This window comes from Pundamilia nyererei, unplaced genomic scaffold (genome assembly GCF_000239375.1).
Source record: "Pundamilia nyererei isolate P.nyererei 1_Seehausen unplaced genomic scaffold, PunNye1.0 scaffold00387, whole genome shotgun sequence".
Taxonomy (NCBI): domain Eukaryota; kingdom Metazoa; phylum Chordata; class Actinopteri; order Cichliformes; family Cichlidae; genus Pundamilia; species Pundamilia nyererei.
In genome coordinates, this window is record NW_005187788.1 from 332,859 (window position 1) to 346,267 (window position 13,409).

General features: G+C 43.1%; 1 protein-coding gene across 1 annotated transcript in view; it reads left to right on the plus strand.

Moving 5' to 3' along the window:
• enpp2 (ectonucleotide pyrophosphatase/phosphodiesterase 2) overlaps positions 1-11,781 on the plus strand; it is a 78,041-nt gene extending 66,260 nt beyond the window's left edge. The window contains exons 17-25 of the mRNA XM_005752880.1: positions 647-734; positions 891-1,060; positions 4,998-5,043; positions 5,274-5,413; positions 6,616-6,751; positions 6,921-6,998; positions 7,078-7,210; positions 7,338-7,491; positions 9,415-11,781. Coding sequence (XP_005752937.1) covers positions 647-734; positions 891-1,060; positions 4,998-5,043; positions 5,274-5,413; positions 6,616-6,751; positions 6,921-6,998; positions 7,078-7,210; positions 7,338-7,491; positions 9,415-9,585 — 1,116 coding nt within the window. The 3' untranslated portion in view covers positions 9,586-11,781. The remainder of the gene's footprint in view (positions 1-646; positions 735-890; positions 1,061-4,997; positions 5,044-5,273; positions 5,414-6,615; positions 6,752-6,920; positions 6,999-7,077; positions 7,211-7,337; positions 7,492-9,414) is intronic.
• Positions 11,782-13,409: the final 1,628 nt, after the last annotated feature.

The window sequence follows — 13,409 nt, forward strand, 5'->3', positions numbered from 1 at the left end:
AAAAACGCCCCTTTAACAGGATAAAACCTCCAGCAGAAGGGGGGGGGGGGGGGTGCAGACATGTGCTGTACTGGTCAGGGATGAGGGGAGGAAGGCAGGAGAAAGACTTCCTGTGGAAGAGAGCCGCAGTGTGTAAACACAAAGTGAGTGAAGAAGAAATGCTCAATGCATCATGGGAACCCCCCAACAGCACAGGCCTAATGCAGTGTAAATAAGTGAGGATTGAGGGGCACCTGATCCAACCCTAACTACAACTAACTGCTAATTAACCTAATTACCCACAACTGAGAAGGTGTCTGAATCCAAGCTGGAAGCAAACAAACAAAAAGACAGTATGTGCACATTTCATAAACATTACAGGAACTTTAATCGTCTTCTTAAATACACGAAATGTAAGAAGGAATAATAATAAGTAGAAGACAGGGAACTAATTTATAAAAAACAATTAAATATTCTTGAGATTTCTGAGGAAAAAGCCCAGAGATTCTTCCCACAATATAAGGCAACTGTCTTTATTTATGTAATGAAATGTATGCAAATGTAGAATAGCCTTTTTTTAAACTCTCGTTAAAAACTTCAGATATATCAAACATTTTCTTGCATTTGTTGTAACAAACTAACCCGTGTGATGAACTTTTGCTTCCAGACTATTTTCGTTGGCTACGGGCCCACGTTTAAGTTCAAGACTAAAGTTCCAGCCTTTGAAAACATCGAGCTTTATAACGTAATGTGTGGTGAGGAGTCCCTTTTTTTCCATCTGCATTTCTGTGTTCAGGTGTCTGGGTGTGTTTTGATATCTGATATTTTTCCACAATAAGAATGCGTTAGCTGATGTTTACGTGTGTGTGACGTCTTTAGTCTGATTTCAGTCACATTTGTCCCATTCTTAGATCTTCTAGGTTTGAAACCGGCCCCTAATAATGGAACTCACGGCAGTCTGAACCACCTGCTAAGAACCCCCCCGTACAGACCCACCATGGCAGAGGAGGTCTCCAGACCAACAGCGTCTGGTGTTGTACCTGCAGGAACAGACAGCTTGGGGTGCAGCTGCGATGAAAAGGTCAGCCACGATGACTCAGAGGCAGACCTGAGCCCAACTTCCTGTCAGTCCCTGAAGGGAATTCTGTTCTTCTATTTTTCTAAACCTCTTCTAGTCTATTTTTTTGTCTTTTTTTTAAATTTCTCAACTCAATCATATGTTCAGCAGATGCAGCAACATTCTTGGCTGTACATCCATATTGTCACACTAGGCAAAATTCCTCCCATCTTCTGCTGCTCAATTTGGTGCTTGTATGAATTGCAGTCTCAGTTTCTGAGACTCACAGGAGTAGCACCCCACAGTCTGGGCTTTCTCCTCTGTCATCAGCACACCATGTTCACTGACAGAACTCATACTAACTGGATATTTTCTCCTTTTTTGGGCCAAACTCTAAAGATGGTTGTCCAGGAAAATCCCATGAGATCAGCAGTTTTTGAAGTGACCTCAGCGCCTCTTTTTAAAACTCCCTCTTCTTCACTTTTGGCCTAAAAGAGTTGACTCTAAAATTGTTTCCATAGGCCAAATTAGCCCCTTACAAAGTATGACTAACCTGCATGTATGACTGGCCAGATGCCAAACATTCGCTTGACTTTTAAATCCCACAAAAGGATCCATCTGGTCAGCTTATTTACTTAATTAATTTTTTTTATAAGGTGCCATATGACAGCAGCAGTCCCCAAGGTGCTTTATATTTTAGGCTAAAAACCCTACTAAGATAAGATAAGATAAGATAGAACTTTATTAATCCCTCGGGTGGGTTCCTCTGGGAAATTCGATTTCCAAAAAAGCACAGCACCGACAGAAGTTACAGAGTTACAGAATATTATATATATATATATACACACACACACACACACACACACATACATATATATATATATAAATACAGAGACAATATAAATAAAATATATAAAGGGGATAAATAGAATAAATAGGAATAAAAAATAAAAATACAAGTGAATTGCACATTTCAAGTATTGAGTCTATTGCACTGTTGACTATTTACAAAAGTATTGCACAGTGAGGTGAAGAGGCACTACAGCTTAGTTGTTCCCCCCTCCTTTGTCCTCCTGTCTCCCCTCCCTCTCCCCTCCAGAGAGGAGTTAAACAGTCTGATGGCGTGTGGGACAAAGGAGTTTTGAAGTCTGTTAGTTCTTGTCTTTGGGAGAAGCAACCTGTCACTGAACAGACTCTTCTGGTTGTTAATGGCCGTGTGCAGAGGATGCCTGGCATACTATAATACAGAGAAGCCCCACACAACCAGAAGACTCCCTATGTGCAAGCTCTTTGGCGACAGTAGGAAGGAAAAACTCCCTTTTAACAGGAAGAAACCTCCAGCAGAACCAGGCTCAGGGAGGGGCGGGGCCATCTGCTGCGACCGGTTGGGGTGAGAGGAGGGAGACAGCACAGAAGATACACCATGAAAGAGAGATCAGCATTAAACGTGTGCTGTATAAACACACACACAGAGAAAAGAACAGCAAACATCCAGCGCAACTCATAAATGAACATTTGTAGCTAGAACAAGGTGCTGTGAGAGATTACAGAGAGCCTGAAAGGGCCCTGACATCATGGAAGTGAGCCTGCGATGTCACGAGACACCAGACTGAATCCAGAGAAGAACAAGTTCTTTAGGGTTCTGAACCATCCTCCTGACAGGTACCCTGAAACACTAGACTTTATTTCCCGTGCTAATAACAGGATCATCACTTGAAACTAAATGCAGCCAGCATTTAGAGTGGGATGACAAATATAAATTCTGTGTTCACACAGACACTGTCCACACTGCAATATATCCACAGCAACATAACAAAGACCCTAAGAGGTCCACCTGGGCCGGAACAAACCGGACCCACTGAGGCCACGAGCCGCAGGAGGCAAGGAGTAGCTTTTGACTGCCCAAGGTCAACCAGGAAATATCAGGACACCAGAGTTCAGGCATATTTGTTCTGGCACCTCTCCCTCCATGTACAAACATGAAATCTAGAGGAAGGAAGAGCAGCAACAAGAGCTGCTCACAGAAGAAAGCAGGCATCGGTGCCCAGAGATACGAAGCTCATGAAATCGAATAAAGCGTGAAAGGAGGTGCAGGGATGCAGAGAGGCTGCAAGAACATGGTAACTGTAGGCTGAAGCGCTCAGCTGAGACATCAGCGTGTCTTTGTGTCTGATTGTTTTATGAGTTCTTTAAGGAATGCAAGAAAGTTTTTATCAAGTATGTATTCAAGTCAGTAACACTTTTTTGGCCCATCGGAGGTGTCAGCACAGATGCTCTTTATACGAAACACATTAGAACTACGAGGACAAGAACTACAACCCTTTAACATTGAAGGTGACGTAGAGCCCAGTTTATCTGTACTGGTGCGGTGAAACTTTCTGTTAGTGCACAGAAGTTGACCAACATATTTCACTCACTGGCCCCACGTCCTTATTTGAGGTTTGACACCGTTTTAGTAGATAAAGCTGAATGGCTTGGACATGAGCTGTGGTTTGGGGAAGACCTCGAAGGGGACTGGTGGCAGCTCCCGGGCCTGGCAGATCCTCATGGACTACAACAGAAATGAAGAAGTTAAAGAATTAAAAAGGGGAGGGAGGGTGGGGCACATAAACGAGAGCGAACAGCTTGTGGAGCTGGGGGAACATGTGTAGATGAGGACCAGAAGGAGGCGTGTTTGGAGGCGTGGTCCAGCTCCTGAAATTCAGATACTTTATCTCCAGTTAATCCCTGAGATTTGGTAACATCCCCCCCATAAAAACAAAAAAGAAATTGTATGGTAATTACTTTTGTAGATAGTGAAAACATTTTATTGTTTATCTGTCGCAGCAGATGGCCCCGCCCCTCCCTGAGCCTGGTTCTGCTGGAAGTTTCTTCCTGTTAAAAGGGAGTTTTTCCTTCCCACTGTCACCAAAGTGCTGCTCATAGGGGGTCATATGATTGTTGGGTTTTTCTCTGTATCTATGAAGCGCCTTGAGGCGACTTTTGTTGTGATTTGGCGCTATATAAATAAAATTGAATTGAATTGAATTGTTGGTTTCTGGCCCTCGGACCTTATTTGTAACACCCTTAAAGTTCCCTGGCTACTCTACCCTGACCCAAGCTTGTTTTTTGACAATAAAATAAGAAATTAATTTTTGTGTTGGTTTGTTTTTGATCCCGATTGCAACAAAATCACACATTTGGACATTATACGATCAGTGGTGTGGGCTGGGGCACTTAGTGTTGACGTCGTCCTCAGATTAAAACTCCTCAGTCATCGTGCAAACGGAGAGTAAGAAATCAGCTGTAGCATAAACCTGGTATGAAAAGTAAGACCCCAGATCCATGTTTCCTTGCCTGTACCCAGCAGGATTTATTAACCATAACTGGGGTCAGCTGCTCGTCTTGTTGTGCAGAGCAGTGTGTGTGATTGGTCACATGTGCTATCAGCTGATCTATACCATAGCAGATGACTGAAGGGCTTTTTGTTGCAGAAGTTTTGCTTTTTTGCAGTTTAACTTCATTTTACACAGTGTAAAAAGATTCATCTGCATGGGTCTGTCATTCAGGAGGATTTGATTGTTTGTGCCTTTTTTACTTGTAAAAAAAAGTTTCTTAATGTGCAATTGCTGTTTTCTTTTAAGCCTAAATAACCTTGATGCTTCTTTGCTTTCTGCTGCAGAGCTGGGGTCGGTTCACCTCGTCAAAATCAATAGTTTATTGACAATTTTAGAGTTTAACAGCCTTCTTAGTGCAGATATTGTGTGTGTAGTTGCTGTATTGAGGTGAATTAGACCCAGCTCTGCCCTGCACTGTCTCACTTTATGCTGTGTTTGTGATTCCCATGTAGATCTCTGGCAAGAGATTGTTTCAATCTCCGATCTTTTTGCAGTTGCGTGTAAAAAGTAGGGGCCAGAGAAGTTTGAAAGTGACCCTTGTACGAGGCTATAACCTGGAGTCACTCTGGCTCTGTCTCTTACAGAACAAAGTGGAGGAGCTAAACCAGCGACTGAGGCAAGCTATGGATGGTCAGTCTTTAACGCTCCTACTGAAAATGTCATTAATAAGTGACTTTTCCTTTCAGTCCCAGCAGATAAAACTAAGCGTAGTTGCAGTGAAAGTTTGGATTTGTAGCTCGTCTTGTTTTATTTGAAATTTCTTCATCATTCTGTCATGAACGCTCAGTCGTCGTTTTAATGCATCGATCTGTAAATGTCTTTTGCTACATTCCTGCTTGTCTGCGCTCTTCCTCTCATAGACAGCAGGAACCTGCCGTTCGGTCGGCCTGCTGTCCTCTTCCGTACCAAATACTGCATCCTGCACCACAGCGACTACATCAGTGGCTACAGTGAAACTCTGTCCATGCCCGTCTGGACATCGTACACTGCCAGCAGACAGGTACTGCTCTCTCCGTCCTCTCTGTCTTTCAGTTGTTGGAAGTACAAGTGCTTAGGTGTAGTTAACTGTTTAGCAGATATTTGATGTTTCAGAATTTTTTCTATAAGTTCATCTCCTGCTTCCAGCACCATTGCTACTATTGGGGAAACCTCTTCTGAGTGCCGTCATGTCACTGATTTCACAACAGGCTTTAGTTTAGGGGGGCTGTAGCTTAGGAGGTAGAGCTGCTCATCTACTGATCAGGATGTTGGTGGTTCAATCCTTTGCTGCTCCAGTCTTCATGCCAACACCCTAACCCAGGAAGCTCTGTGATGCATCCGTCGAACTGTGAACGTTAGATGGAAAGCACTGCTTGTGTGAATGGATGCAAGTTGTATAGAGCAGAGTAGAGGCAGTGCATTTAACATTCAGACAGAGAAAACACCAACTCCTGTGTGAGATCTTAATCTCCGATTACCATGCTCATGATTTAGTGGTTACTGGTCTCCAGCTACGATCCAGACACCAAACAGCAATCTTTATGCCTGAAAGGCTGTCTTCAGAACAAAACAGCTTGGACTAACAGCAATCTGTCAAAAACTGGATGACATTCATTCTTGGTGACTTTCACCAATATTTCTCATGAGTCTGGTTGTGCACCTGGATCAAAGACATTTGGAAAATTTGCATCTTTTGCTGCTTCTGGTTTCACTGTGAGCCAACGTTGTTGTAATAATGTGATAAAAGGCTGAAATAATAACGGCTGTCGTTCTTATTTTGTCAGTTTCAAGGCTTCTTACTCGCCCTGAGTTTGTTTAAAGTTAGCTTCTTAGTTCGAAGACATCTTAAAAATCCATGAAAAGATTTTGTTTTATTTCCATTAATTTCCATTTTCACTCATCTAACTACAACTGTTGTTCACTTGACAACTCTTTGACAGACACAGCCACGTTTTGCAGGATACAGTCAATCCTTTGTTACACAGCGGTTGTCCTCACATTCAGCCCCGAGCTCCATCACTGCAGTTATATTAAGTATCTTTAAACAGCGAAGGATGCTATGAACCTCCTGCTCAGCAGGAAACGTGCAGGTGCTGGACAGTGTCACCTGTCTCACCTGAATGCCTGCTGACTGTATCTTTTCTGTGCCATTTTTCTTTCTCTGGTCTTTGAAACAAATCCACGATATGTTTAACAGAACTTTGTATTCTGCTGGTCTTCCAGGTAGAAGTGTCTCCTCTGCCTGAAGCTCTGTCCAACTGTGTGAGACCTGATTCCAGAGTCCCTCCAGCTTACAGCCAATCATGTACCAACTACAGAGCAGATAAACACATCACGTACGCCTTTCTGTACCCACCACGTAAGTGAGCCCCCGCAGCAGAGTTAACACAGCATGTCTGGTGAAGGTTTTACTGGATTCGTATTCCTACAATAATACTACAATCATATTATTATTCTTTTTTCCCACACTTGATCGTATTCCATGACTTTATTTACCACATTAATCCTGTTTCTTTCCTTGCTGACAGAACTGTCGTCAAATCTAGACAAAAAATCCGATGCTGTCCTCATCACCAACACTGTTCCCATGTATCCAGCATTCAAGAGTAAGTCTTTACCCCAGCTTTAGTGAACTCTCTGTTTTATGCTTTTAGTCCACCACCATCATCTCTCTCCCTCTCTCAGAGATATGGGGTTATTTCCAGAGAGTGCTGGTGAAGAAATACGCCACTGAGAGAAATGGAGTGAATGTACTGACTGGACCCATATTTGACTACAACTATGACGGTGTCAGAGACTCGGCTGAGAAGATACGAGAGTAGGCACACTTAATATTTCCACGTTTCTGTTAAACCTCCTTACTCCATGTATATTTTTAACTGTGGACAGTGCTAATGTTCGGAAAGTGTGTGGAACAGCTTCCTGACCTTGATCTTCTCTTGCAGGTATATAAGTGGTACAATCCCAATCCCCACTCACTACTTTGTGGTCCTGACCAGCTGCTTAGACTTCACACAAGCTACAGACTCGTGTAACGGACCGCTCAACAGCGCCACCTTCATCCTGCCGCACAGACCCACCAATGATGAGAGCTGCAACGTACGGATGGTCACGTTTACGTTTTCCTTCTGCTCTTTTCCTTTTCCTCATCCACAGCAGAGCAATCTTGCAAACATAACATGAAAAATGTTTCCCGCACCAAACAAATAAATTAAAAAAACCACACAGCTGAGCTGCAGTAAAGAAACAGCACTGATAAATACATACTCAGCTTCAGTCCAACAGGGGGATTGGAACGCTCTAATGCGTGGGTGTTCTTGCAAACACACTTCCTGCACTTATATTATTATTTTTTACAGACAGTCTTTCAGGAAATCCGGCCATCAGACCGCAAAGAGGCTGTACAGTTAGTCCTCCAGTATTGCACAGCAATAAGTGCTATTGCCAATAAGCTTTGCTGTGTCTCCAAGGACAGTGTCAAGAGCATGGAGGATATTCCAGGAGACAGAAAGTTATTCTAGGAGAGCTGAACAGAGCTGTAGAGGGTCCTTAACACATCTCCATATTTGGAGGGCTAGAGGGTGGAGTATCAGCCAGCAAGTTTAGGAAGAAGTATTCAATCAATCAATCAATCAATCAATCAATCAATCAATCAATCAATCAAAGCTTTATTCGCCACGTGCAGGTTGCCCTGTAGTGAAATGGGACCCTCCCCCCAGGAGGCAACAAGCATCTAAGGCGTTTGGGAAGGGAGGGGGATGCATAGAATGGGAAGAACAGTCTAAACACAGTCATTATCAGGGTGTTGTTGTTCAGCTCCAGCCTTGAGACCGCAGCTGGTGCCACAGGGGTATCCCCATGAAGTGATGGTCGTTTTTCCTTTAGTGCGAACAACTCATATCAATTTCAAAGCAGTTCTACAGTCCGACACTGGTCTCTCAATCTCCCGTTGGAGAGCCGCGAGCTTCTCCATGATGTGATCAATTTGCGCTCAGAGTTCTTATTCTGAGTATTCACAGCAGCCGTCAGCCTCTCCAAGATCTTATCCGTGCTGCACTCAATGAGCCCATTTTGAGAAACTCACGCCTCGTCCCATCGTTCCAATCCCAGCGGGCAGCCTTGTGGGGGTTTGAACAGCCGGTTCTGCTTTCTTCATTCTTCGGTAAGTCAGGGCCAAGCCAGCTCCGATCAGCAAAAACCCTGTTACCATGGTTCCGAATAGGTCGATATCTTCAGCACTCAGGCTCACCCGAGCCCAAACTTCTCGTTGAGAAAAGGGTGTCAATTGCATTCAGAGACCAGTTGATCAAATCCATAATTCCTCTTTTAGGTTTAGAAACAGACTGTGAGAGAGTGTTCCAGGGAAAAGTAAAAACACAAGACAAGGACATAAGAAGCTAAGCAAGGAAGATAAGGGAGAGGAGAGGAGAAAAAGTGCGACTGCCTTCGCCGAGAGTTCAAACTAGTAAAATACTATAATTTTACCTTTCAAAACTGGAGCACCTCCTGCCCTGTGGTAGCTGGGATAGGCAAGACGGCATTGTGTCATTTTTTAATATTCCAAAATGAAGGTAAAAGGTTGAAAACGACACAAAAGTGCACACCGATACTGCTGAGCTGTGCAGCGATCTCGATGCAGTGACCACAAGCATGTGGCTGTGAAGGATTGGTGGTTCGTTTGACGGCCCACCAACATCACAGCTGATTAACTCCACATCTGTGAGGTTTAGAGCATTAGCTGGAGGGACAATAAATCAAAGACATTGTCCAAAAACTGAATGAAAAGCTGCGCTAATCACATGTCTTTGAAAGGAGATAATAACAGTTACTGAGCTTTAACTGTTCTCCCGGGACCCCAAACTACGCTCACGTTCTTGTGAATAAGAAACTTTGTATGTGCAAAGTCTTAAGATCAACTGAAGACAGCCTTTCAAAACATGAACCAAAGAAACATTTTCGATCTGATGCCCATTAATAAGAGGTGACTGCTGCTAACGCTGCTCGTCCTTACTGCCTCCACAGAGCTCAGAGGAGGAGTCTCGTTGGGTGGAGAGCCTGATGAAGATGCACACAGCTCGGGTCAGAGACGTGGAGCTCCTGACAGGCCTGGACCTGTACCGCAGGACCAGCCGCAGCTACGCTGAAATCCTCTCGCTCAAGACCTACATGCACACCTACGAGAGCGAGATCTGAGTTCTGCTAATGTTCCTGACGTTATCTTCTGCCGTGGTGGATCCATGTGGTACCAGGAGGAGCTGCAGTCATCTCACCCCACCAGCTGCTCTGCAGCATCTATGCTGTGGCCCTTTCACTGACTCCTTCATGTGCTTTCATCTCAGTAACTGTTATTTTGCATACATTTTGAACACCACTCAGCTAAGAGGCCACTCGAGTTTAATATTTAGCTTTTCAAAAGGCAGAGATCGATATCCATTCGCTGCTGCACAATGACACTCATTTCATCCAACCATGACTGTACCCACCTATGTGTCAGAGGCTGTGACTGGAAATGAGTCACAGCATCACTAAATATGTCTCGAGATACTCGAGTAGGGTTACACCATAACAAACAGATCGGTGTAGAGACAGATTCTGACCAATCAGATAAAAGCTTTTATTTTTCTTTGAATATAAGTAAGATGTTCTCCTATGTGTGTGTGGCTGTATGACATGCCAAGAGAAACACAAACTTTCTCACTTCCCTTCATCTTTAAGCAACCACTATTTTTGGATACACTCAATGAAATCAGTTTTCAAAAGTCTATAAAAGGCCATTGTGGATTTGGTTACATTGGTTACGTCCTCACATTTGTGTATTGTCAGGTACACAATGATCTACATGTTGCACCAGTGCACAATCAGATCAGTTGTTTAAGTGTTTCACCAGCCTGGAGGCTGTTAGGAGGCTAAATAAAGAAATGATGTTTTTGCACGTGGAGGTGCCTGAAACAGCACGGTGTCAAGAATCCACGATTCTTTTTCATTCCATATTCTGGACATTGCAGCTTCAACATGGCTGACATTCATCAATAAGACCTGTTGTCACATCATTAAGAAACCTGCTGTAAGTCAGCTTCTCAGAGCACTGCGTCTCTCTTGACATCATGATGTTTTTCATGGTTATGAAGAAACAAAGGAGGTTTGTATTTTCACTGTTTCCTCTCTTCCTCGTTGATCTCCTTGGTCAGAGTGTGGGCAGTTTTCCTGTGAATGCACAAGCATTAAAGCAAGAAAGTTTATTTGCTGTGGAATTTCATCTTCTGTCCAATTCAGTCAACTTTCCAAATCAAGTGAAAATGAATTCAAATGGAAAGCGAAGTGACCGTGAGGCTGTGGGATTACACTAGGCCCATCCATAAACGCTTTTACAAATCTGGGACTGCAGATGTAGAGAGCTAGAATCCACGTTACAGAGAAGCGACGTTTGAATGATGTCAAGGAAAAGCGCCTTGCACCACAGAGCCCCAGAGAAATCAGCAGTAAGGACTGTAAAACCAAAGCTGTCTTGTGTACGATGCATTCAGCTCTTCCTCGACATGATGAGTGCTTTAAAAATGTCTTTGGTGTGTCACAGGGAGTGACACTGGTGTTTGTGATTGTGAAGGTAAATTCCAGATTTTTCTTTGTATTTTTGATTGCCAAATATGTGGGTTTCTTTGTGAATTGTCCAATAACAGTGTTGATGATGATTTATTGTTTTTGGAAAAAAAACACACACCACCTGTGAGACCGACTTATTTAAACTTTATGGAGATTTGCCAATAAACAAGTGTTTTTACTAAAAGAGCTGTGCTGTCTGCTGGGGTGCTGTCAACAAGAGGAAATCCCTGTTGTGTGTCTGCGACTCAGTGTTCTGTCTTTTTGGTTCAAGTTTTATTCAGTGAGGTATGGTTTCCTGTTTATGTTACGTTTATGGTTGCTGTTCTGTTTCTGTGCCTCTGTGTTCTTGGGAGGGGTCATTGTCTTTAGCTTACGTGTCTTGAGTTCAGCTCTGTGTTTCCTGGTTTACCTTGATAGTCCTGGTCCTTTGTCAGTATAGTCTGCTTTACTTCCTGCGTCCTGTCACATTTATCCCAGCTGTGTCTCCCTCCTGTTGTGCGTTTCCACTCCTTACCTGGTGTGTATTTATTGCTTGCGTTGTCCTTGGCTCTTTGTCGGTCTGTCTGCGTGTCGTCCCTCGTGTAACCGCTGCTCTCCGTCCCCTCGCGTTTCCAGGTGTTTCAGGTTTTGGCTCATTTTCTGTGTTCCACCTGTTGGTTGTTTTGTTCTGCCGTCAATAAAGGCTGACTTTCTGTTAGTGATGGCCAAACAACGCTTTCTGAAGTGTTGAAGCTCGTGTTGAAAAACGGTTCATTACTCAAAGCTTTTCAACAGTCCTCTCTGGTGACATCTGGTGGCCAAACATATGACGAGCAGCTTGAATCTACAAAATAAAATGAACTGCTTCATCATGATTGGCCACTCTACAGAGTGGAGTTCACAGTTCTGTCTGATATTGGGCCGCCGTTGTGCTGCTTTGAGCATGTATTCTTTGGGGGGTGAAAAACTTGCCATGTTTATTTGTTTAATAAATAATTTTGATCAATAAACATTCCTTGTTTAGACATGTGCCATGGTGTGGTCTTTCTTTGCTCGTGACTCCTCGGCGTTTGTAAATGCAATAGATTAAAAATACATATAATAATGTACAAAACATTATGCGGTATGCTGTGACGTCCTGACTCCGTGTACTTATGCAATCAGTCGCTGGACAGTTATGTTTATAAATCACATTAAATTAGGCCAGTTTTCTTATACGCATTTTTGACCCGGGGGTAGAACTGATCATGAACTTGTAAAGTAAAAGTGATGCATTTAAAGTCAACCTGTTTGGTTTTTATTTAAGAAGAGAATTTGTTCCACTGTGCGACGGTCGAGTCTGTTTCTTTTCGTGGAGATAATTTCTCCTGCCTTAGAGGAAATCCTCTCACATGGAGCAGAAGACGCTGGCGTGCACAGACCATCAGCTGGGTGACTCCTCCTGAAAACCCACCTCTTTACCCTGGCCTTTGACACCACGAGAGACGTTGGTTTTTAGTTTGATTTTGGTTGTTTTTAGTTGATTCTATGCAGTTTTATCTCGTTTTAATATAGGGCTGTTTTAATTTTTTATGTATTATGTGTTTTATTTAGTTTTGCTGTTTTCTGTTATTCTGTTGCTTTTAACTTATTTTCTGTACAGCGCTTTGGTCCTGTCCTGGCTATTTTAAAGTGCTTTATGAATAAAATTGGATTGGACAGTGCTTCTGAGGAAGTGTGCTGTTATTTGTGACACGCACCGGAGCGTCAGCTTCAAGCGAGCCACCACTTCTTTCTGTTTGCCTCCATTTTCAATTCAATTCAATTCAATTTTATTTATATAGCGCCAAATCACAACATAAGTCGCCTCAAGGCGCTTCATTTGGGTCCACTCCTCACTCTCTCCGCACGAGTCGCGTGCGAGGATGAGAACAAAAGTTACAATAAGAGATCAGCACGTAGCTCTGTAATACTAAAAATATATATTGTTATACTGCAATTTGCAGGACCTAATTGGGCCATCTTTCGTCAATAGACCACACACAGTTTGGAAAATTCCAGCGTTTAAGAATTTGGCAGCATCCCTCTTCCGGTCTTCTTTGGTAGCGATGGACATAATCTTAGTCAACAGAGAATCTCAAATGGCCCATGCTACATTTGCGACTATGTTTCTGATGGAGACCTTGTAGCCAGGCTCACTGTTGTCTGAATCGTTTCACACGCTATTGTTTCAGGTACAATAACCATCAGAAGAGTTCTCAAGGTACATCCCAATTTCCTGAGTCCTGGAGTGTTTGAGCCTAGACCCTCACCTGTTTTATGTCTTAGTCTTTGATCTTATCTTTTTTGTTCTTTTGGTTTTGTTGAGACAAAGCTGGTCTCTGAGACTCTTTCGGTCCTGGTAGAGATGTTTCCATGTTTCACACAATCCTTTTATTACCCATTATTCTTACAGATGG